The sequence below is a fragment of the Candoia aspera genome, chromosome 2, assembly GCF_035149785.1.
Source record: "Candoia aspera isolate rCanAsp1 chromosome 2, rCanAsp1.hap2, whole genome shotgun sequence".
Taxonomy (NCBI): Eukaryota; Metazoa; Chordata; class Lepidosauria; order Squamata; family Boidae; genus Candoia; species Candoia aspera.
Genome location: NC_086154.1, coordinates 145977896 through 146002729, shown reverse-complemented (window position 1 = coordinate 146002729; position 24834 = coordinate 145977896). Strand labels below are relative to the sequence as shown.

Here is a 24834-nt window from a genome sequence, read left to right as displayed (position 1 = left end):
GGATTTGCGGACCAATATGGAAGCAGTGTGCCTCTGCCTTCTTCCAAAAATTTTTTTCGACTTCCACTCTCACCTATTACCTTGGAATTTCTCCATGGATCCAAACACTAATCAGGTTCAACTTTGCTTAGCTTTCTGTGATCAGCTAAGCTACCGTGAGCAAAGTGCAGTAGGCAGTCTTGCTTCCACCTACACTCTCACACCAAGGACGTTCCGGCATCGGGGATTCTTTTGCGCGGCCTGGGGTTCCTACATGAAGGCACTCTCGGGCGAGACCTGCGCGTGCGGAACGGACCTTCTCACTCCAAAGTGCGCTGCGTGCATCGTTGTAACGCCGGCTTCCGTGGGGACAGCGCGGTGGGGACTCTTCCTAGACGCGCAAACCCACCGTTCCGGTATAGGGCAACCGCGTGACATTCCCAGAGACAGGCTTTTCACAGGCGCCACAGAGATCCCACGAAGGAGAGCCACTCGCGAGAGATTTGATCTACATGCAGAGCCAGGAAACGCCGCAGATGTTATAAGGTGTCCCTGACACGTGCGACGCACCGCGCAGACGCACTCTGGATCCCATTTTGCCTTTTGAATCGCGCGCTGTCAACTGCAAAGTGGATTCTATACTTCATCAATGCGTCACGCGACAGGCTACGGTTCTACTGCCTCTGCGTTCAGTTCCACACCCCCCGCATTATTTCCGCCCTTTATCACGTGCAGGGGGAGGCCATTACGACTCTCTCACATTTGCCGCAGCCTTTGAAGTCGCTTCCGCTTCCGGGCCTTCTGCGGACTGTCGTTTTGGTTGGGGGTGTTCCCCTTCCTCCTCGTCCTTTCGGCGAGGTAGGATAGGGGAAGTGTCGCGGGCGGCGGAGCTCTCGCGCGGAGGCTCGCCTGGTTTCCTTCCACTGCGAGGGCAAAGGCCGAGAGGAAGACGTCGGTGAGTGAGGCTGCCGTTGGGCCTTTAAGATGCGGGCGGGCTCAGGAAGAAAGCGCGGCGGGGCAGAGGCGGGGCTCGAGGTGGTCCGGATAGAGACGTGTCTGTTGCATTATGCGCTTCAAAACGTCATGCGCCCGGTTGCCTTGGGGCGCCGCTGATAGCCTTGATAGCTAGTCTGCTTGAGGTGGAGCCGTAGACTTTCGCCCAGGATATTGTAATTGCCCTAGTGGCACTGCTGAAAGAAAGGTGTGCCACGTCCGGGATGCTGAGAAATGTGGTCACCGTAGGCGTTCGAGGTGGAAATCGGTTCCTTGCGGATCCTTACAGGTTCCCAAGTTGTTTAATTTGCGAACTGTTGGCAGTCGTTGTTAACACAGATCTCGTCCTTCCGATATGAGTTAACTACCTTCAAAAGTGCGTCAGTGTGGTCTTAAAAATAAAACTGTGTGCATCACCACCAGGTTCAGCTTGGGTAAAAGTCAGCTCTTTGTGGATCCTCATAATTTTATGTGAAACCTTCTGAAACTACTATGAAATCAGGGGTCATATCCTGAGGCATTACAATCTCAGAGCCATAATTTTGCGCTGTGGCAGCACCAGAACTATTCGAAATGAATGCATGAGTATTTCTGGTTTTTAAAACAGGGTCCCACACTCCTGAAACCACAATGAAATCATAGATGTGTCAGTTGGCATGGAATGAACTGTGCAGTCAGAAATTAACGATGTCATAATGAAAAACCTTGTATCAGAGACACTGATTCTAATGCCTTTTTTATATGGGATCCACCATCAAATCACAGATTTAATGTTTGTGTCCTTTCTTTGTATCCTAAGCCATTGTTTGCTCATTGAATCATTCTAATACCATTCTAATAGCAGAAGGCTCCTGTTAGAGCACAGTACCTTAAGGTGGTTCCATCCTGTTCCTCTGTCTCTGTTGAATAGGCCTGATGGTGAGATATTTGGTTGTGTTTGTGTTTTGACTGTAGCTTCCTACTGAATCTTAATTAAGTCCTAATTACTTTACTGCCTTCCAGTTGGACTATAAAAGCCTGAATGTAAGAATGGGAATGCCTTAATTTTAATTTGAAAATGTTTCTAGATTATTAGAAAATACAGAAACATTGTACCAAGAGAGTGTTTCTCTAATTTACCCTTAATTTTTATGAGTATCCATAATATTGTATCAAGGCTGAACTCAAGGCTGTGTGTATAGCAGTTCTGTAACAGGGAGGGTGGCTAGCATTCAGCTTTTCCTTTTTATTTGATATTAATGTTATTGTTAAAATATCATTGTTGGATAGCAATACTTGGGATTCTTACGGGCCTTATTGGTATATATGTGGAACTAGTTTACACTTATGTGATAATTACTTGATAACTGTGAAACAGTTGATGTCTGTGTGACTTGGCTGTATTTCTATTGCTTCATATTTATACAAGTAGTCCTCACTTAGCAATGGTAATTGGGACTCGAATTTCCATCGCTAAGTGACGTGGTCATAAAGCACAATGTCATGTGACTGTGCCGCTTAGTGACAGCAGCTCTGGCACTTCCGGTTGCCGTCGTTAAGCAAATCCTACACTGTTGTTAAGCACAATGTCATGTGGTCACCATTTGTGACCTGCTGCTGGTTTCCCCATTGAGTTTGCTTGCTGGAAGCCAACAGTGAAGGTTGCAAATGGTGATTATGTGACTGTGGGATGCTGCAACCATTGTAAGTTTGAGGACCGGTTGTAAGTACCACTCATTCAGTGCTGTTGTAAGTTTGAACTGTTGCTGAATGAATGATTGTTAAGCAAGGGCCACCCGGTATATGAATCTGACTTTTATTTTCTGGAAGAAAAAATTACCTTTACAGTAACCCTCAGGATATAATTGTAAGGGAATGATATAATTCTTATAGGTAAAAGAATCTCCAGACTGATTTTGAAGCAATACTGGCTTTGTTATTGTCCATGCCACAGTTTCTAAAGCAAATTAGATTAGGCCTTCAATCCATTAGTCAAATTAATTAAGGAAGTTCTTTGGTAGCAGGCCATACTATTGCCGATGGTTAAAGCAGTTGAATCTAATATTGTATCTATTATGGGGAAAGCTCTTTTCGCGTTATGCCTGTGTGCATTCTCCAGTTTACAGTGGAAATTAGAGCAATGAGCAAACCAGATATAGGATAAAGCTTGGAAGATTTTTAATATTTAAATAAGAATATTTAAAGTTTGTGTCAGGAAGTACTTGCTTGGCATTATTTGAGCTGTAAAGTTTACATTCTAGGAGAAGTATCAAAGCTTTAAATTATTTACAAACTTTACTTTCCTTGTTCTCAGTAATGTAGGTAAACTGTGAGTGTTTAAAATAATTTCTTGGCTGTTCTGCTTTAGGTTGGAGCATTCTTCGGTTTTGGGAAGAGATTTCACATTGTGTGGCCATGTAAATTGATTAAATAAATAAACAAAATGAAGTACAGCAAATTCATGCTTGTCTCTCTCAGCAATATTTTTATTATTCTACAAAATTGCAGCTAATGGGAGTCATATAGTAGATAAATTTAGAAGAACAGGAAGGAGCATTGTAAGTTGATGCTATAGGGGAAAAATACCTATGCTATTTTCTGAAGCCCTCTCTTGCTTCTGTGTAACTTTCTGACCTGTGTACCTGTCATCGCTGTGTGACTGAGAAAGAGAAATGTATTTTAAAATTTTAACGGTTTAAATCTTATGAGATTACTACATTTTGGTTGAAATACTACAAGATCAAGAATACAGAAGTCTTGAGATTTGGTAACTTCGAAAGTGTTTGATGATTTGAAACATTAATTTTGCAGTCCTGTAAATGCCATTTAGAGAGGATGTCTGTGACTGCTAAGGTGCCCACAGATGCAGTGTTGCTGCTTGGTTTTTTTTCTTTTTATGCTGCTGAGATTTTACAAGAATAGTGGTATGATTCGCACTCTTCTGTTTCGATCACTGACAATAGCTGCAACAGAACAAACAGTTTATATCCATTTGTGGTGGTTCTTTAAATTCCTGTATTTGGGAGATATGGACCAAAAAAACTTGTACTGTAAGTACTTTGCTTCCAAAGTTGGGAATATAATATCAACAATGGAAGCAAATCATTTACTGCCTTTTTATGTTCCTGTCTTTGACATACCGGAACTCCAGGCTTATTTTGAAAAACATTTTTTTTAATTATACAAGTTTCTAAGGAAGAGCAGAGCGCCAGTTTGTAGTGGGAGACCATGGGTTCTAGTCCCACCTTAGGCATGAAGCCAGCTGGGTGACCGTGGGCCAGTCATTTTCTCTCAGCCCTAGGAAGGAGGCAATGGCAAACCACTTCTGAAAAACCTTGCTAAGAAAACTGCAGTGACTTGTCCAGGGAGTCTCCAAGAATTGGACACGATTGAACGGATTAAAAAAAAAAAAGACCATGCTTCTGCATTAAAAACAAAACAAAACCCTATTGGCCTATTTAGTTCTCTTAGTCAGGGCTGCATTTCTTAATCTTTGGAATATGGCAGTTATTGTTTTGCACTTACTGTCTCCTTATGAAACTTGGCTGTTGGGATAGGAAGTTTCTTGGCTTAGTCCCTGAAAGACGTGGCAGTATTGCAACTGAAACTCTTGTGAGGTTTCAGCCAGCTTCTGACTCAGAAAGTGAAACGTATTCTGAGTCAGAAAGGGAAACAGAAACTTACCAGGCAGAACTCTGGAAAACAAAACTCAGAAGTGACTCAGCAGCGCGGGAGAAGCTGGAGATGCTGATTGGCCAGACTTTGGAGGAGACTTTGAATCCACCAATCAGCGTGCAGGAAAGGTGTGCAGAAAAGTGTGCGAAGGAAAGGCAGCCCAATTGGCTGCAGAGGGAAACAGGCACGCAAAGGATCAGCATAAAATGCAGACACGTGAAGAACAAGCTGCTGGAGACAACTGATACTTCGAGCTCTCAGCCCTGGTGGAAGAGTCCTCACCTGTGTCGGAAACCTTGCCTGTAGTCAGAGTGGAATCAGTGCCAGCATTTTCTACCTTTGAAAACAAGCTGTTTCAGAGGATCCTTTCCCTGCCATCCCTGTCAAGCACAGCCTCATGTCCGGCTCTGGACCTCGCCGCCACGTTTCAGCACGAACCAGGTATGCACCCAGCCTTGCTCCTAGCTCTCATCCTAGCCCAGAATCTCCAGTCCAGTCCAGTCATGCTCTAAGCTCTCAGCCTTGTCCAGGATCTCTGGTCCAGTCCAGCCTTGCTTCAAGCTCTCAGCCTTACCTGAAATCTCCAGTCCGGTCTAGTAGTGCTTCGAGTCCTCAGCCTCGCCTAGGAACTCCAGTCCAGTCCAGTCGTGTTTCAAGCTCTCAGCCTTGTCCAGGATCTCCAGTCCAGTTCAGCCTTGCTTCCAGTTCCCAGCCTTGCCTAGAATATCCAGTCCAGCCTAGCTTCCAGAGCCAAGCCTTGCTCAGTGGTTCCAGTTCGGTCTCGCCTAGCCTCCACGTGTCAGCCCAGTCTTGTCGGTGTGCCAATTCACAGACTCTTGCCTCCAGTTCCTGCCTTGCCATACTCTCTAGCTTCACCAAGTCCAACCGCTTCGACCAGCGAGTTAGTTGAATTCTGTCCTGCTTTTCTGCCACAGTCTGATCCTGCAGCCTTGCCTGCTCTTCAGTTATTGCCTGGATGGTCTTGATTGACAGTCTTGCCTTATTAATCACCAGGACTTTATTACTATAAATAGTTGCTTTTAATAAAGAATTTTGATAATAAACCTGTCTGGCTGTCTCATAGTCTGAACAGGACAACTCTCCCCCATGACCAGAGTTCGATCCCAGCAGAAGCTGGATTCTTGGGTAGCTGGCTCAGGTCGACTCAGCCTTCCACCCTTCTGAGGTCGGTAAAATGAGCACCCAGCTTGCTTGCTGGGGAAGGTGACGACTGGGGAAGGCAATGGCAAACCACCCTGCTATAGTCTGCCAAGAAAACATTGCGAAAGTGGCATCCCCCAAGAGGATCAAACATGACTCGGTGCTTGCACAGGGGACCTTTCACCTTTTCACAGGAACAAAGCAGAACAGTTAACATGGGAAAAATGTTACTGTGTAACAAATCAGGCTTTTGTGAGATTTCTGAACTACTGTGTCATTTAATATAAAACTGGCGTCTCTGCAGAACTTGGTTGCTCTAAGCTTATGAACACAGTGTGGCACCCATGGCCAACAGTGTGCCCATAAACATTTCAGGTATCAGCTCTACCTACTTTATATTTAAAAAAGTTTACTGTTTTAATTTTAAACAGATTTAAATAAGAGGCTGACATGCTGCTAAACGAAGCACCAACCTTGCAAATAATTTTTATTTTCAAGAATGTTCTTGAATCAAACAATGCTTCATAGGTGTTCTTAAAAAAAAAGCTGCAGTCCAGTATTTGTTCGTGAATGTGCCTGTTATCAGAAAAAACTCAGAGGTAAGCTGCGGAATGATGCTAAGCAGAGGGCATGCTCATTAATTTGACTTCTGGTAAACTGGTATTTTGTGACTGCAAATAATTTTGGCAATAATTTTGTGAATAATCATGCTCCCACAAAACAGCTATTTTCTACATGCTTTCTGTCAGCCCCCCCCCCCCCATCCAAGGATGGTTGCATTGTTTGATCGTGTGTGCCTGCCATGATAATTTACTGCGTGTCAAGAAAGGAGGGGGAGAGGTGGCTGGCAGGAATGCGAATTGCTGCTATTTGAGCTAATTGGAGACATTTGTGCTTGGCAAAAAACTGACTGTTGGGAGATAGATGGGAATGGATCTGTGAAGAAGCGGGGGCGGGGGATGGACTGTAGAGACTTTTAGTGAAACTGTCTGGTGCTCCTTTCTCAGTCATGGCTTTTTCTCTTGCTCTGTACATATGTTTCATTAAACCTAGAATCTGCATTTAACTTTCGTGCATGAGATTGGTTTTCATTGGAACTAAAGGTGTCAGTGCTTACACTTTCAAAGATAAAATGTACCCCTGGTACAGAAAAGTGAAGGAGCCCTGCTCTAAGCACCAAAGCTCCTTAAATGAGAATCCTTTGTAGCTGCTTATTCTGTGTGTTTTTGATAGCAATAAGTAGCTGACCTTGGCTGATCTCTGAAGCTAAATGAGATCAGACCTAGTCAGTCAGTTGGTTAGCTAGTTAGTATTGGCTATTCCAGTTCTGTTGGCTAGATTGGAAGCCAGAAGAACATTCTGTAAGGGAACAATGACAAAAGAGCAGTTTGGTCTAGCGGTTAAGGCACCAGGCTAGAAACCAGGAGACCGTGAGTTCTAGTTCCGCCTTAGGCGTGAAAGCCGGCTGGGTGACCTTGGGCCAGTCACTCTCTCTCAGCCCAACTCGCCTCTCAGGGTTGTTGTTGGGAAAATAGGAGGAGGAGGGAGTTCCCCACCTTGAGTTATTTGTAAAAATAATAAAGGTGGGATAGAAAAATACATCCATAATATCTCCAAGAAAATGGCATAGCTGCAGTCATCAGAAGTCAACTCCAATTTGAGGCTGTCTATTGGTACATATCTAGAAATATGAAAATTTGTTCCCTTATAAAAGTAACAGTTTCACTTACCTCCCTGTTTTATTTATTATTTATTTTCTATCCCGCCTTTATTCAAAGGCAGTTTACTTGTAACTTTGTGATCTCATATCAGGCAGATTTTTTTCACTTATCTGCTCTGTACATTCCACAGGCTATCTTTGAAAGAAGTGGGCTGCAGAAATGAAAAATTAATCTCCAGTGCTTTCTACAAATCTGACTGAGAGCTTCCTGCTCCAGATCCTTATACTAATACAGAAAGTATTAAAAGCTTAAGTATCTTACTCGCATGCTTAACTCTTGTAATCTGTTCTCAGTGGATATTCTGTATTTTCTTTTTTGAATAACTGTCTACCAAATGATTATTTTATAGACTTTTACCCTACTTCTTATTGGGATTTCTTCTATACATAGCTTGGTTTGACAAGCTTTTCATATTACTGGTAAAGCAAAGGCAAATTATGGGGAGAGGGGGTCTTTGAAATTGTGAGCACAAAGAGAAAGAATTGAATTATCCTGCTTTCCTCAATAACAACAGCATATTAGTCTTCAGCTAGTAGTTAATCAGCTGATTTACTCATATATGTTATGCTGTAATAACAAAGTGAGGATCCTCTAACACATTCCTTTTCCCATTCTGTGCTCAAAGAATATTAATCTTGTCCCTGATAATCTAGTGTTTCTGCAAACACTTCAGAAAGGTGTCTTCATTTTAGGAGGTATTTGTATAAAACAACTTCTGGTGTAACATATCCTGAAAAGATTCTATCCCAACTAGTATATTTTAGTAAATATACCATCCTATACTAAACTATTAAACCATTGCTGGATTCACTAAGCACACTAAACCACAAATCATGGTTTGTAAACCATAATCCGTAGATATAGTATATGAACCATCATGGCTGGATTTGCAAAACACTGAGTCAAAGCCAAACTACATTACATTTTACCTCAATGTACAAACCAAGTAATTGATTTATGTGCCCTATAATATGTGATATCTGAGAGCATTTCCAACTACTGATTATGTTTATGGTATTATTTGTTTTAACATGTATCATGTAAGAAGCTGCTGCTTATTCATGTATTGGCTATGTAAGTAGGATTAAAGGTTATCACCTTTAAAGCCCTACATGGCATGGGTCGAGGTTACCTGAGGAACCACCTCACCCCCGTTACATCGACCTGTCCCACCCGGTCGGGCAGAGAGGGCATGTTACGGATCCTGTCCATGAGGGACTGCCAGTTGGCAGGGTCCAGGAGGAGGGCCTTCTCTGCTGTGGCACCCACCCTTTGGAACAAGCTTCCCCCGGGGATAAGACAGGCCCCCACTCTCCTGGCCTTTTGGAAGGGAGTGAAGACTTGGTTATGTCACCTTGCCTGGGATGGGAGGGGGGACAGCTGTTCGTGGGGTTGGTTAGCACCGTGAGGGTGCCAAGGAGAAGATCTCATCTCCCATCTTGAATTTTATATTTTATATTTGTACGTATTTATAGTTATATTGAATTGTTTTTAGCAATTGTCATTTTTATTATCTATAAGCCTCCCAGAGTTGTTATACACGAGATGGGCAGTACAGAAAATGAATGAATGAATGAATGAATGAATGAATGAATGAATGAATGAGATAGTGACTGGAATTCCCAGAGTGACTCATTGCTATATAGGGATTTGAATCCAGATAGTCTTTCCAATTAAAGGCTTAACCTTCTGTGTGGTCTAAACAAAGTGAAGTTATTCATTATGAATTCTAGGGAAATCAGTATATTAAATACTACTTCACTCTGCCGTAGGAAGTGTAAGAGTAGCATGTAGCATTCCATCATTCTGAAAAAGCTGAAAGAAGTGACAACGTGTCCTTGGCTCATTTGCTAAGCCTGCTGTTCAGAGTTAATCGCTTGCTCGAACTGCTTGTGTGATAAGGCATTTCCGTTTTGGCTTCCTTCACTTCCATTTTTTGCTCGAAATAACAGTGTTGGATCATGTGACCACTAAATTCTTTTTCTACCTTTCTTTGTAACTTTGTTTTTCATGTTTGAGAGTATGTATGCGTGTATCCTGGTAGTACCCTCTTGGATCACAGAGACTTAAAAAAAAAAAGAGTAAATCACACATTCCTCAGTTCTGATTTTTGCTGATATTTCAGTGCTCTTGAGAGAGTCCTTAGTTAGAGCACAGTGTATCTTCATGCAAACAAGCAAGTGCCTGGGTTTGATATTTACATGAAGAACAATCAAACCAACTTAAAATTGGGAAGATTGTGACTTTGCTGCTTTCAAAACCATTTGGGTTTTAGAAGATTATTTGGAAGAGGAACATTTTTCCTCTTAAGGAGATCAGTTGAGAATGCAAAACATGCTACTTCCATTACTGCTAAAAAGGGGTGGGGGAAGCATGGCTTCTGGAATACTTTCTTATGCCTTAAAAATAGTTCTCTAGGTCACATGACCAGGAAAGAAGAGAGAGGGGGTCTTAGAATGGAGAAGTAAGCAATATGCTGAGCCAGTCCCAACTGCCTCTGCCTTTGGGATGCATTGGAGATTATTTTCCTGGATTTGTTTATCCCATGGCCCCCAGCTGATTCTGGTGATTTTTAAACTCAATCTTTCTTTCAGGGCTTCCTCCCAACACCAGATCTGCTTTGTTTTGTTTTTGGAGTTGTGCTGATGGATAGACACCAACAGAGTCCTAAGCCTCTTCACATAACTGCATATGTGTATAATGCTAAGTTTAATATTACCTATGTGATGACTGATGGCCACATCCCACTGACTTTGCATGGTTAACATCCATGGTAATATCAAAGTTGGTTGTTTGCATGGCACGGTACCATGCAGCAGCGTACTATGCTAAAATGTAGATGGTTATTGTGTTATGTGTATACAGCTTATGTAGATAATTTGAATTTACATACTATACAAGGTGAGAAGGGCTGAAATTAGAGGCATTGCTTCTCAGTGGGGGCATCTCTGCTATAAAACAGACCCCACTGAAAATTAGATTGCCCCCCCTATTATTCACTTTCTGTAAGGTTAAAAAAGAAGATGTAATGACACAGTCAATTTATTATTGTTGTTATTGCTGCTTGATATTATTTTATACAATTTTAAAATTTATATTATAGAAGTTTTCTTGTTGATTGTCATATGACTGTTGTTAATTGCCAAGAATCTATGAATTGTGGTATGGATAAATCAAATAAATACATAAGCCCAACTACAAAATGGCTTAAGATATTGTAGAAACACACTTTATAATTCATATGCATCACTAGTAGTACAACTTTTCACTAATTTGAGAGAGCAAAAATAATTCAAAAATATGATCTGTAAGCAAAAGAATTTTACCATGCAGGCATTGAGCCAAGTGACTTTTTCCAACAGTTGTCTATAGTCTATTCAGGAAATGGTAAATAAAGCTCTAACTTTATAGCTGTAAATTTCTAACTGGAATATATGGTCAACATCCTCCCCTCCAGAGGTGAGACAGGCTCCCTTGCTCCTGGACTTCTGTAAAAACCTAAAAGGGGAATAGTCATTCCTGGAGATGGCTAGTACTTTAGAATGGCCCTTATACTCACAGACTGATACAGAATTTTCAGCCATCTGTTTTTTATCGCATTTTATATTTTTATTGTTTGTTTATATTTATCATTTTATAATTGTATTCAATTTTAATATTGTCTTTTTGTAAACTGCCCAGAGTCCCTCTTGGGGGGGGATGGGCGGTGATAAAATTTGATAAATAAATAAACAGTTTTGCAGGGAAACACTTGCTGATGATCAGTTAATCAAGGGCATTTGATTGGCAGCACCTGGCTGCTACTTAGCCTCTTAACACCTATGGAAGAAGTAAGGGTGCACTTAGTTTTTCACACATGGCTTCTCCATTTTGGCTTTATTTTTGTAAAATGAATAATGACACGGTGCAATATGTCATGTGTTGTTGTTCATCAGAGGTTGTCTTTACCTAATTTTAAAACCTGCTAAGGACCAGATGATTTTTATTATGTCCTGATACGTAAAACCATAGAAGTCAAAGTGGGTGTACTTTCTTTTTCACACCAATGTATACTTGAGGAAGAAGTAGGAGGCGCCTAGACTACCAGAACAAGTAATCCTTTAGTTTGACCTTGGTTTCTTGAAATATAGTGTGATGCTTTATCTCCTTCCTCCCTAACAAGCAAGAGAATTTCCTTGCAGTTAAAGGCTTGCCTGGCCTTGGATAAATTAGAGCTCTTATCAGTGGGAGGTTTTGCCAGATAGTTGACTATAGATGCTTCCACTCTGTGTTCTGCAGATGGTGGAACTGAAATAATGTTGCTTATGCACTGGGGTATATCTCACTTGCTTTTCCATTTAACTGAACCAATTTCTGAATGCAAATCATGCAACCTCTGGCTCCTATAATGTTTTATAGTTAAGAGTTATGTTTAGTCCCAGATAACTGGTTTATTTAAGAAACCATATTTAACGCACTGTGTGAGCCCAAGCACTATTTTGTAGCACCTCCTTACAAGTGGCTTGTCCAAATTCCTATTTTTCAGCTTCTGTTACTGCTTCCATTTTTTCTTTAACATTTGTGTTAGGCAAAATACATCTGGCAGAGATGGCGAAACTGACTATACTGATTAGAGAAAATAACTGTCTAGCTTTGTTTCTACTTGGAGAACACTTTTGGACTTTCTGCTTGTAACTGAAAAAGATGAAGTTTTGATTTTGGGATTTGACGATTCGGTTGGTATAGATTATAGAAATAATGTTTATTATAGTCAACATTAGAATAAGAGGTTAATGTATTTTTTATTTGTATCTGTGCTGGGGAAGGTCAGAAGTCATTATTTTTGCTGTATCTATTCATTTCTGCACTTTTTAGTTTGTCTCTTTTTTCTTTAGTCTCTCTTTAATCTTTTTCTCTCTTTTTGTATTTAATCTTTATGTTGAAAATATGATAAAGTTTCTTTAAAAAAACATTTGTATTAGGCTATAGGCTACATATGCTATAAATAAAAAAATTGATCCGACTTCCAGCTTGAAAGGAAATAGGATTTAATATTCACCTAGGCAAAGACTTTTAGAGCTGTTTTGTGCAATTTATATTCAGTTTACAGGGCAATTTGTTCCACCCAAAGTAAGCTGGCCCCCAGTTGATAGGGAGCAACTAATCTGCCTTTTGTAAAGGTGTATAGGGATCAGTTTGTGCCCATACGATGCTCAATTTCCAGGTATGCCCACCTGCCTAAAACGGTTAGGTAGAGCTATTACAGATACTCTCTGATGAAGAGAAGACTTCTGGTAAATCTGGAATTGATTTTAAAACTCTCTGGAAACAAGAATTTTAGAATTTAATAGGATATGAACACACACAAACACACTTATGAGTATGTCAATATACGGCATGTATGTCAATATACTGCACTTACCTTGGTGGGATGGAATGCTGGCAACAATATGTAATATGTCTTTAGATTAGAGATCGTAATTGGTTTAGAATAATGAGAACATGGTTGATGTAAGACTAAGCATTGACTGTATTTGTGGCATACTGACTAAAGCTGAAGTAAAATTATAAGCACAGTTCTGGTCATGTGATTTTCCACTTAGTGACTGAGTTGCCAGTCCCAATTGTGGTCACTAAACAAGGACTACCTGTAGTACTGTATATGAAAGATTGTGACTTGAAAAGAGGAGTAAATGGTAAAAAGCATGAATTAATGAAATAATAAGTTTTGGGAAAAAAATTCTGTTTAGGGTTTGTTTAAACTGAAAACCAGGCTACCATACCATTGACATATAAATTGATTTATTGATTGAAATGGTACAGGAGACCAACGTGCAATGCCTGGAGAAGAGTGGGGTTACAAGCTCTCTTCATTGACTTATTCAAATCAACCTATCCATTTAATTGGTTGCATTGCAATAACAGTTAATCGCACCAATATAATAGGCTGTTACCATTAATACAATTGATAACATTACTTTTCTTGATCAGATTATGTTTATGCATTTTATAATATTCTTGAAGAGATGGATTCGGTAAAGTCACTCTTCCGTATACTTAACTTTACTTAAACAATGGACCTTAGATTAGTTAGTATCCAATCTAATTAAGCATCTAATTAATTAATTAATTAGATGCTTAATTAGTTATTTTTCCTTGGCCACTATCTGAAAAACCTTAGTTCCTAGAGCTAACTACTAACAGTTCTCACCCATACTTTAGGTGCAGCTGTAGATTCCAGGTCCCTGGTTGCTATTTGCTGAGTTTATAGTGCTTTTTTTTTGTTTAGTCGCTTCCAACTCTTCGTGCAGCCTGTTAAAATCATTTAACTAATTTATAAACTTATTTATTAAGCACATAACATTGGCATTTAAATTGAAATCCCCCCAAATCCCTTCTATTGTGTATCTAGTGAACTAAGCAAGTGGACAGATGTACTGAATCTGAATGAAAATGGACTGATCTTGTAGAGTTGATGCATACATGTAGAGAAGACAAGAGAAGGTGTAGACTTAATTATGAATAAAAGGGCTAACTTCTGTGTTAGAAAGTACAGATTTGTGTCATCTAGATTATTATGAATATGCCTGAAAGTAGGAATGTATGTGTTGTGGTAATTATTCTGCTCTGACCCTGTAGATGGAATTGCTTAAATGAATGGCAAGCGACCTGAACTGTATCAGTTCGTTCTAATAATGTGGCTATACTGTAACAGTATTTCTGTGATATGTGTCATGAGAACCGATGGTGAGCAGGAAGGGGCCCCTATCCAGGGGCAAAAACGCATGCGTAGTTTAGAGAGTTTGAGCTGTCATTCAAAGAGACACAGAACAGACCCTCCTTGACTTTTGGGGTTTATCTGTCTGGGTTTTCCCACGCTTCTTCAGTTTGGTAGGATTTTCTGTCTACTAGGGTAAAGGTAAAGGTTTCCCTTGACATTAAGTCCAGTCGTGTCCGACTCTAGGGGGCGGTGCTCATCTCCGTTTCAAAGCCGAAGAGCCGGCGTTTGTCCGTAGACAGTTCCATGGTCATGTGGCCGGCATGACTACACGGAACACCGTTACCTGCCTGCTGAAGCGGTACCTATTAATCTACTCACATTGGCATGTTTTTGAACTGTTAGGTTGGCAGGAGCTGGGACTAGCAACGGGAGCTCACCCCGTCACGCGGATTCGAAGCGCCGACCTTCCGATCAGCAAGCTCAGCAGCTCAGCGGTTTAACCCGCAGCGCCACCGCGTCCCTATACCGCGTCTGTCTACTATAGCAATAATAAAGCACTAGAGACTTCTTTCTCGTCTCGGTGTGGTTCTTGCTTAGTCAGGACAATATGCCGCATAAAATGAAGAATAAGCTCCTCCTCCTTAGACACCTCAGGCTAAGAGCTCTACTCCTGTTAATGGTGAGAGAGAAAAGATGGATGAATGTATGCATCACAAAGAGAGAAAGGAGAGGCAGCCTCCCTAAGTTCCAGTGGATCAGATAGAGCTATATTAAGTTCTGATATATCTAGGAGTTGGACCCTAATTGGGACTGGAACTTCTGTTGCTAAGCGAAGTGATTGTTAGGCAAAATATCACGTGACTGCACCACTTAGCGATGGCAGTTCCAGTAGTCCCAGGTGGGGTCGTTAGGTGAGGACTGTGCCATTGTTAGATGAGGACCTCAATCTTCTCCTGCCCTGATGCTCTTGCCTCTGCTTCAACTCCCCCCACCCCCAGCTTTGCTGTCTTCTTCCTCCCGCTGTTGACAAGGCACGCCCAGCTGAGGCAGCTGCTAGGCCTTCGTGAGGCTGCTGGGGTTGTAAAAGTGGATGAGCTGCCAAGCGCCCAAATCTTGATCACGTGACCACAGGCGCACTGAAAATGTAACTTTGAGGACCTGCCATAACCACCATTTGTTCAGCACCGCTGTAACTTCATCTCATGGTTTCTAGTCTGGTGCCTTAACCACTACACCAAACTGGCTCTTTCTGTGCCTTGTAGGTTTAAGAAAAAGAAATACGTTCTATTAAAGAAATATCAAAGCAGGGGCTATTCAGGATGCCATGTTTTATATATTTTACATGTTTTTACTATAAAACTATAAGGGTCCACAAAAATTTTGGTCTGAACCTTTTTGAGCTTGAAACTCCTGTTCTTCACTTAAAGCAGCTGTAAAGTAGTATGTAAATTATTATTATGATGTTGTTGTTGTAGTGAAGCCTGGCTGAATATAGCAGTGTGAGCTTTTCCAGCTGTATAACATTTGTATAAGTTGTCCTTGGACACCATTGTTATGACCCTTTTGTTTCCCCATCTTTCTAGGGCCCTTTCAATGGTATTTCCATCCCAGCAGAAAAACATGACAGACGGCTGGGTAGACTGTCCTTCCTTGGGCCCTGGCTGGCAGCGTCGTGAAGTCTTGCGCAAAAGTGGAACAAGGAGTGGACTGTCAGACACTTATTACATAAGGTAATCCTCTTTGGGATCACATCTGGAAAAGGGTGCTGGAATTGTTGTAGGAGGAGCCCTCAAGTTCTAAAGGGCCTTATCCCTAGGCAAAAGCTTTCATTCTTTTCCAAATTATTTGTTTGGTAATAACTGAAGGAAAGAAGCGTTCTGGAGTTTCATGGCTGCTCAATTTATTCAGGGCAACGATTGGTGTCAGATCTGTTTCCAAACATTTGTTTACTCCGTTCAGTGGAAATACTGTTGTCAATTATCACTATGAATTGTTGCTCTTGCTTGTTTTTTCTGCCTCATCTAAGGATGTCGTGTATGTGAGCTTTCCAGGATTCTACAAGCAGTTAATTGGAACTAGAACAATATAACATCAACAAATTTGAGTTGTGAACTCCTGTACTTCTTTGACTTAGAATGTACTATGTTGACCCTTGATGATAATTATTCTGCCTTGTTCCCTCTACCCTGTATGGAGGATATGCTTACCTATAGAATTGTTGTAAGGATTACTGAGAGACTGCATGTAAATATTCTATAGAAGTGCCATTATAATTAAAAAGGTGAGCATAGAGATAAGGTCCATAATTTTATTATTATTTTTTTCACTGTACCATCTGTGCTCTTAAGCATCTAAAGGTTCTTAAAGGCCGTGGGGGATAGGAGATGGCTTTTGGAGGCCAAATGAATTCCGCAAATAGGTAAAGTTAGCAGATGGTTCCTAGCATTACTTCTTTGGGAACAATAAAGCAAAATGTTTGGCTACTGTTGCTGCGATGTTGTGTGTCCTGCTTCCCATACAGCCTGAAATTATATATACCAACAAAGAATTTGCTTCATTCTTAGCATCCACATCAGTGGGTGTCATGAGTGCCGTTGAGCTAAAGTCATCAGCGCAATGGCACTCATGACAATGACAAGGAAATAGGCGAAGGGGTACAAGTTAAGTAGCCATCAACCTACAACGACTAACGGCCAACAAACAATAGCCAAATGAATCACGGAGCCACCCAAACCATCAGCGGCAATACAACGGGGATCGCCCAGCTGAAAGCAATCAGCAGAAGAATGGAAACCTGATGATGGGCGATCCCGGAAAACCTCACCCACCGGCAGGGCAACGCATGGGACAAAGGGGGGTGACGTGACCGTGAGCGAGGGGGCGCTGACCGGCGCGGGGTATTTAAACCCCGCACCGGCGCGCTCCTGTCACTCTCAGCTTTTTTCTACCAACGCTGTACCTGCCCTGCAATAAACCAGAGCCTGATTCGCAAAACAGTGTCTGAATGTTATTCAGGGGGAGGCAGCGCATGACATAAAGCTGAGAGTCATAAACTCAGCCTCGCCGAGCCCCACCGGACGACAACGAGCCGCGGGAGGAGTAGACGGCGAGAAGACCAGCAAGATGAGGCCGGAACAGCGCGGGCAAGGAGGGCGAGCCGCGCGGCAAGAGACAGAGGAGGACCGACCAAGGCCAGAGGCACCGCGGACTCCCGGAGCCATGGACGCCCACCCCACCCGACCCGAGCCTCAGCTCCAACCCCAAGGGGAGATGGCGACGGAGGCAACCCGACCGCGGGAGGGAGCAGCACGACTTCCGAAACCAGCGGAGGACCCCGCGCCCCACATCGCACCCCAGCAACGGGCGTGGAGCGACAGCCCCACGGCGCTCGACACGGAGGAGGACGACGGAGACACCCATCAGACGGCGGAGGAAGCGGACCCGCGGCAGAGGGACGATGAACCCCGCCGGCAACCCACCCCCGAGGACGCGCCAACGGAACCGGCCCCAGCGGCGGCGCGGGCTGTGGACGAGGAGGCACGAGCTGAACTCGCGGCCATGCGGGCTCAGCTGACGGAACTCCGGACCATGCTCCAGGCGCTTATGCCCCCCGCGCCACCCAACGACGTCCCCGCACAAGCCCACACCCCGAGCGAAGCATCGAACCCACACGGGCCAGCGGAGGGCCAGCAGACGGCACAGGCGGCCGACACCACACCCCGAGAAGCGAGAGGCGGGGCCGCACAAAACGCCCGGGCCCCAAAGGACTTCCCCATCTTCTTCGATGGGACCCCCACAAAACTCTCGTTTTTTGTGACCAACGCTAGGGAGTTCATGGGGAGGCACGGACACTCCTATGACTCCGAGGCCGACAAGATCGCCGCCGTGGCGATCAAACTCCAAGACAGGGCGGCGGACTGGTACGTCCAACTGTACGAGTCCAGCTCCCCCGCCCTCGCCACCTTCCCTGCTTTCATCAAAGAGATGAAAGACTACTTCGAAGACCCCCTAGCCAAAGTGCGGGCGAAAAGCGCACTCCAAAGACTTAAACAGGGCACCCGCACGGTCCCTGACTACGCCCTGGAGTTCAAAGCCCTCGCGGGGAAGGTCAGCGACTGGTCCGAGACCACCCTGCTGGAAATCTTCAAAAGGGGGCTCAACCGCGACGTTCTCCAATGGGCCCTCTACCGCGACGACCCAGAAACGTTACACGGGTGGATCCACCTCGCGGGGAAAGCCGAACACGCGCACCGCACCTTCCTCATGACAACCACGGAAGACACAAACGATGCCGGGAAAAAGGTACCCGCACCACACGGGGGGATGGCCGGCCCCATATACCCAAAAAAGAAGTTCAACCGGGAGCCCTGCGGGAGGTGTGGCAAATTAGGGCACAAGACGGCGGATTGCTTCGCCAACCGACCGCCGACCAGCGCGCCCAAGCCCACCCCGAAAATTAGCCCCAAACCACCCAACCCGGGGCCGCCGCCTCACCGCCGAATGACCGTGGCCACAGCGACACCGAAAGAGAGCTGGGACGCTTACTGGGGGGAAGAGGACAATACCGACCCCGACCAGCCGGCGGGAAATGCTCCCCGCCTGCTCTGAGACGCGTGGTGAGGCAGGCGGTGGGACAGCAACGCGGACCACCTCAACGAAACGACAAAAGCTCCGTAATATTGGCAGCAATTCAACTCTCTACCGGCAACGGAGCCACCACGGCCGCGGCACTAGTGGACTCGGGGTGCTCAAAAAACCTCATCCACCCCGACCTAGTCGCCAAACTCGACCTCCGCTGCTTCCCCCTCCCCACGCCGCTGGCATTCCACCAGCTGGACGGCTCTACAGCGGGAGGAAAACCAGCCACGCTACAAACCGAGCCGGTCACCCTGCAAATGGGCACTCACACCGAGCGCACATCGTTCGTAGTCACGCACATCGGACGGCCCATTGCAGTCCTGGGGATGCCATGGCTCGCGAAAAACAACCCGCGGATCAACTGGGCGACCCGCACCTTCACATTCGGCGACGGCGAGTATCGAGCGCCAGTACCAGCTGGCAAAAGCAACCCCACGGTAGGACGAGCGGAGGCGAACACACAAGACAACGCCGCTACCACAGCAGACCTACCAGAACAATACGCCGACTTCTCCGAGGTCTTCGGAGAGGCAGAGGCGGACCAACTACCCCCCCACCGCAAGACGGATTGCCGGATCGACCTACTGCCCGACGTCCCCTTACCTAGACCAAAGATCTATTCGATGACCCCGAAGGAGATGGCAACCCTCCGGGAGTTCATCGATAAAAACCTAGACAGGGGATTCATAGAGCCAGCATGCTCACCGGTCGGAGCCCCCGTCTTATTCCGGGAGAAGAAAGACGGGACCCTACGGCTCTGTACCGACTACCGGGGCCTAAACGCGGCTTCCCTGTCCAACAAATATCCCTTACCCCTGGTGAAGGACATGCTCGCCCACCTGTCCACGGGCAAAGTCTTTTCCAAATTGGACCTTCGCGAGGCGTACTATCGCATCCGAATCAGGGAGGGGGACGAATGGAAGACGGCGTTTAACTGCCCCCTAGGCGCTTTCCAGTACAAGGTACTGCCCTTCGGACTCGCGGGGGCCCCTGGGGTGTTCATGCAGCTCATCAATGAGGTACTGCATGAACATCTGTTTAAAGGGGTCCTGGTCTACATCGACGACGTCCTTATTTACACAAAAACACACGAGGAACACGTAACCTTAGTCAGGCAAGTCCTCGACAAGCTCAGGAGGGCGCAGCTCTATGCGAAGCCTACAAAGTGCGAGTTTCACAAAGAGCGCCTAGACTATTTGGGGTATCGAATCTCCGGGGACGGCATCGAAATGGACCCCGCAAAAGTCGAAGCGGTGCTAAACTGGGAGCGGCCCCGCAACAGACGGCAACTACAGAGCTTCCTGGGATTCGCGAATTTCTACAGGTCATTCGCCCGGGGGTTCGCTGAGATAGCCCTCCCCTTAACGGACCTCCTCAAAACCAAAGGGGTGGGGGACACCCGACGCGCCAAGAACCCAGGCACAGTGCTGAATTGGACTCCCGCGTGCCAGACCGCATTCGACAAGCTGAAAGCGCTGTTCACTACGGAGCCAATCCTCGCGCACCCGGACCCAGAACGGCCGTTCGTGGTCCAAGCCGACGCCTCAGACTTCTCCCTGGGAGCCATCCTACTACAGAAAGACTCCACGGGGCTCCTGAAACCATGCGCCTACCTGTCAAGGAAGTTCTCCGAGACAGAGAGGCGATGGCACGTCTGGGAGAAGGAAGCCTTCGCGGTGAAATTGGCACTAGAGACATGGCGACACCTACTCGAGGGAGCCACCCAACCATTCGAGGTCTGGACGGACCACCGGAACCTCGAGGCCCTACGAACGCCTAGACGCCTTAGCCCAAAACAGGTCCGATGGGCCCAATTCTTCAGCCGCTTTGATTTCCAGCTGAAGTTCATGCCGGGCAAGAAGAACTTCCTGGCCGACGCCCTCTCCCGACTGCCCCAAGACGAAGAGCCCGCCCCAGACACCATTGGGACGGTCCTATCCGCCTCGCAACTGGGGATGGCCGTGACCACCCGAAGCGGCGCACGGAGGCAGCTCGACGCTACGGCGCAGCCGACGGCGGGACAACCGGCGACGGAAAGAAGCCAACCGCAACTACCAGGGGGAATGCGCACGGACCTCGCCGCCGCCCTCAAAACCGACCCCTGGTTCCTGGCGAACCCCGACAAGGTAACGATGGCGCAAGACCTGGCATAGGGGGAAGGCAGAATCTACGTCCCGGACTCGCAACGCCAGGCGATCTTGCATAGGTCACACGACGCCAAGCAAGCGGGACACTTTGGGTTCCTCAAGACCCTACACCTAACACGGCGCCAATTCTGGTGGCCCGCGCTCAGGCGAGACGTAAAAACCTACGTGGCGTCCTGCCCAACGTGCGCTAGGGCCAAACGGGCACCAGGCAAACCCGCGGGGCTATTGCAACGGGTGGCAGAACCCTCCCGCCCATGGGAGGAAATCTCTATGGATTTTATAGTGGACCTCCCACCCAGCCAGAAGAAAACGGCCATTTGGGTGGTGAAGGACTACTTCTCAAAGCAGGCCCACTTCATCCCCTGCACGTCGGTCCCATCCTCACAACAACTAGCCAAACTCTTCCTCATCCACGTGTACAGGCTACACGGATGTCCCGCACGTGTGGTGACCGACAGGGGCACACAGTTCACCTCCAAATTCTGGCGGGCCTTCCTGAAGCTGACGGGGACCCAACAGGCCCTATCTACGGCTTGGCATCCGCAGACGGACGGAGCCACTGAGGTTCTTAATGCCACCTTAGAGCAATTTATACGATCATATACGAACTACCACCAAGACGACTGGGCTGAACTGCTCCCGTTCGCCGAAGTCGCATACAACAACGCCGTCCACACGAGCACGGGGAAAACTCCGTTCGAAGTTGTCTCGGGGCGCGACTTCGTCCCCATACCGGAGCTACCTCAACCCCCGGAACCACAGGTGGACGCCAGCGACTGGGGACGGAAGATCGCGGAAGCATGGCCAGTAATCACGGCGGCGCTGAAGGAGGCACAGGCTGCTTACAAAGAGCAGGCCGACAAGCACCGGCGCCAACAACCGACGTTCCAGGCGGGGGATATGGCCTATCTATCCACCAAGTTCCTAAAGTCAACCCAACCCTCGAAAAAACTGGGGCCTAAGTACATCGGGCCGTTCCGAGTCACGCAAATAGTGAACCCGGTAGCAATACGCCTGGACCTGCCACACAACCTCCGGAGGCTCCACCCGGTGTTCCACACCAGCCTCCTAAAACCGGCAACCACCTCCCGATGGCACCCAAGCACGCCACAGCCCGCACCGCTTATGATCGACGGGCAACACCACTTCGAGATAAGGGACATCCTCGACTCCCGCAAGCAACGAGGAACTCTACACTATCTGGTCAGGTGGAAACACTTCCCCCACCCGGAATGGGTGGCGGCGCACAACGTTAACGCGCCTGACCTGACCAGAGCATTTCACCGGGCATACCCCGACAAACCGCAACCAAGGTCAGCAAAACCAAACCCCCCCCCCGCAGGCCTCCCCCCGCCTCCCGTGCCCCAAGGGAAAGGGCCCCCCCCAAGCCCGCGACTTGGGTGGACCTTCCCCCCCCCGGGACTCACTCCCCCCGCCCCGGGCCCACGGGGTGGTGACAAACGATCGCCAGCACCCTCCCCCCGCCCCCCGGCCGCGGGGGAGTGGCAAGCAAGTCAACAGGGCAACCTGGGGGCAACGCCCAGGAGACACAACAAAGGCGACGCACTCTAAATAAGAAAAGAAGGGCCCTACCTGGAGCTGAGAAGCACCCGACCAGCCACGCCTCTCGCCTCGCCGAACTGAGCCAAACAAACAGGGTGTGGTTGGAGCATGCGCACGCCAGGTCAGAACCCGAGCATGCGCACCATGGACACACCCTGGGAAGGCACGTGGTAGAGGGAGGAGCAAAGGGAGGGGCGACAACTACTCCGGCGGGAACTTTGAAAAAAAAAAAAAAAAATGTGGCGTTTTGACAGCTCCACGGGGAAAACCCAGAAACCCGGGGGAGAACACTATTCGGAAAGGGGGCAGTATGTCATGAGTGCCGTTGAGCTAAAGTCATCAGCGCAATGGCACTCATGACAATGACAAGGAAATAGGTGAAGGGGTACAAGTTAAGTAGCCATCAACCTACAACGACTAACGGCCAACAAACAATAGCCAAATGAATCACGGAGCCACCCAAACCATCAGCGGCAATACAACGGGGATCGCCCAGCTGAAAGCAATCAGCAGAAGAATGGAAACCTGATGATGGGCGATCCCGGAAACCCTCACCCACCGGCAGGGCAACGCATGGGACAAAGGGGGGTGACGTGACCGTGAGCGAGGGGGCGCTGACCGGCGCGGGGTATTTAAACCCCGCACCGGCGCGCTCCTGTCACTCTCAGCTTTTTTCTACCAACGCTGTACCTGCCCTGCAATAAACCAGAGCCTGATTCGCAAAACAGTGTCTGAATGTTATTCAGGGGGAGGCAGCGCATGACAGTGGGGTTGGTCTTGTAATAGGACAAGGAGGCAACAGCAGAAATTGGAAAGCTCTTTAGTGTATGGTGGCATTTGAATTTCTGTTGCCTCTATCTATTTGCTCAGATCCAGTGTTCTTATTTTCACTGCATTTTTTTCTGAAAGTATCTAACAGTTGCTTTACTTCCTCCCATAGCCCCAGAGGAGAGAAGATCCGCAGCAGAGTGGAGCTGATGAGATTGCTAGGATGTTCACGGGACCTGACTGATTTTGATTACAAGAAAGGCATTTTTGTTGAGCCAAGCACAGAGGTACTATTATAACCAACACTGGCTGTGATGGCAGAATTAGCTGCTATGACTTCTGATCAGAGTCATATTGCAAAGTTTTTGTCTTGCTGCCACCTTCCAACTAATCCCAGACTTTTAAATACTTCATTTTGCCAAAGCAGGTTTCTTTCATTTACGTATATTTTGTTTATACCATGCCCTTCCTTTAAGAAGCTCAAAGAGATTTTTTCCCCTATACCTTCCCACATTTTATCCTCATAACTGCTTTGTGAGACAATATAGTAGTTGACCTATGATTACTGGTGAACTTCCTTCAACTGTGCAAGAGGACCCTTTTCTAATGAACATCTGTTATCCTTGTCTTCCCTTATGGGGAAGCTCAGCCCAGACTGTGCTTAATTAGTTGTGCTGGCAAGTCTACAGTTGAGGAGATCCCTTGGGTGCAAGATGCATGAATTCCCACTTTATCTATTAGGTGACTTCCTATGCTCAGGATAGATAACTAGACCCTAATGCCAGTAGAAACTAAAACTTAACTGTCTCCTCTGCCTGCTTTCTTCTCCTGCAGCCCCTGCCCTCACCGCCCCTCTCACCTACTGAAGGAAGTCCTCAGAGGGTGAGTATATAGTCTGCTCAAACCAGAACCCTGTGACATCTAGATTGGTAGTTTGGATGGCAGCTGGAAGAACGATATGGGAGAAGAGATGGAAGGCCATCAGCCTGATTTGTTTGCCTGTTTGGCCGAATAGAAATTATCTAGAGTGAGCAATTTGGAAAGCCATTTGGTGAAGCCTCCAAAAAGTGCATTCAAAACATGTCCTGTTCAATGGTAAATTAGTTACGTTCTCTGAGTCATTTAATTTAACAGGTCTTAGTTGCCTCCTGTTCTCCATGGATGTTAGCCTTGTGAGGTAGTCCAGACAAGAAGCACAACCAGGTGGAATAGTTCTATCTTTATTGTAGGGTTACATTAACAGAATCTTGCAAGTCTGAAAGTACCCCTCCCATCCCTCACTTTTACTCTCCCCAAAACTAGGGAAGGTCCCTTCTGAGTTGCTTTCACTACCCTTCCTCCTTTGGACTCAAATTTCATTTATCAGACCGTTGTCTAGGCTGCGGCTCTTCCTTCTGTCTCCTAAGGCCATTCCCACGTACCGTTTCAATGTGATTAAAAGTAATGTAAGGGTAGTTGTTTGCCACTCTTTCCAAGCAAAGGGGGGATTCTAATCCATGGTTTTGCAGGT

The 24834-nt window shown here is 46.2% G+C and overlaps 1 protein-coding gene across 13 annotated transcripts in view; it reads left to right on the top strand.

Annotated features, from left to right (window-relative positions):
• Positions 1 to 768: 768 nt before the first annotated feature.
• Positions 769 to 24834, top strand: part of MBD1 (methyl-CpG binding domain protein 1) — a 71567-nt gene continuing 47501 nt past the window's right edge. For 6 of the 13 annotated variants that reach the window (XM_063294012.1, XM_063294015.1, XM_063294016.1 and 3 more), the window contains exons 1-4: positions 771 to 934; positions 15792 to 15938; positions 23497 to 23611; positions 24159 to 24206. In XM_063294012.1, the coding sequence (XP_063150082.1) occupies positions 15802 to 15938; positions 23497 to 23611; positions 24159 to 24206 (300 nt within the window). In that variant the 5' untranslated portion in view covers positions 771 to 934; positions 15792 to 15801. Of the gene's footprint in view, positions 935 to 15791; positions 15939 to 23496; positions 23612 to 24158; positions 24207 to 24834 lie in introns of all 13 variants that reach the window. The other 7 variants (XM_063294010.1, XM_063294011.1, XM_063294009.1 and 4 more) reach the window with 4 other exon arrangements.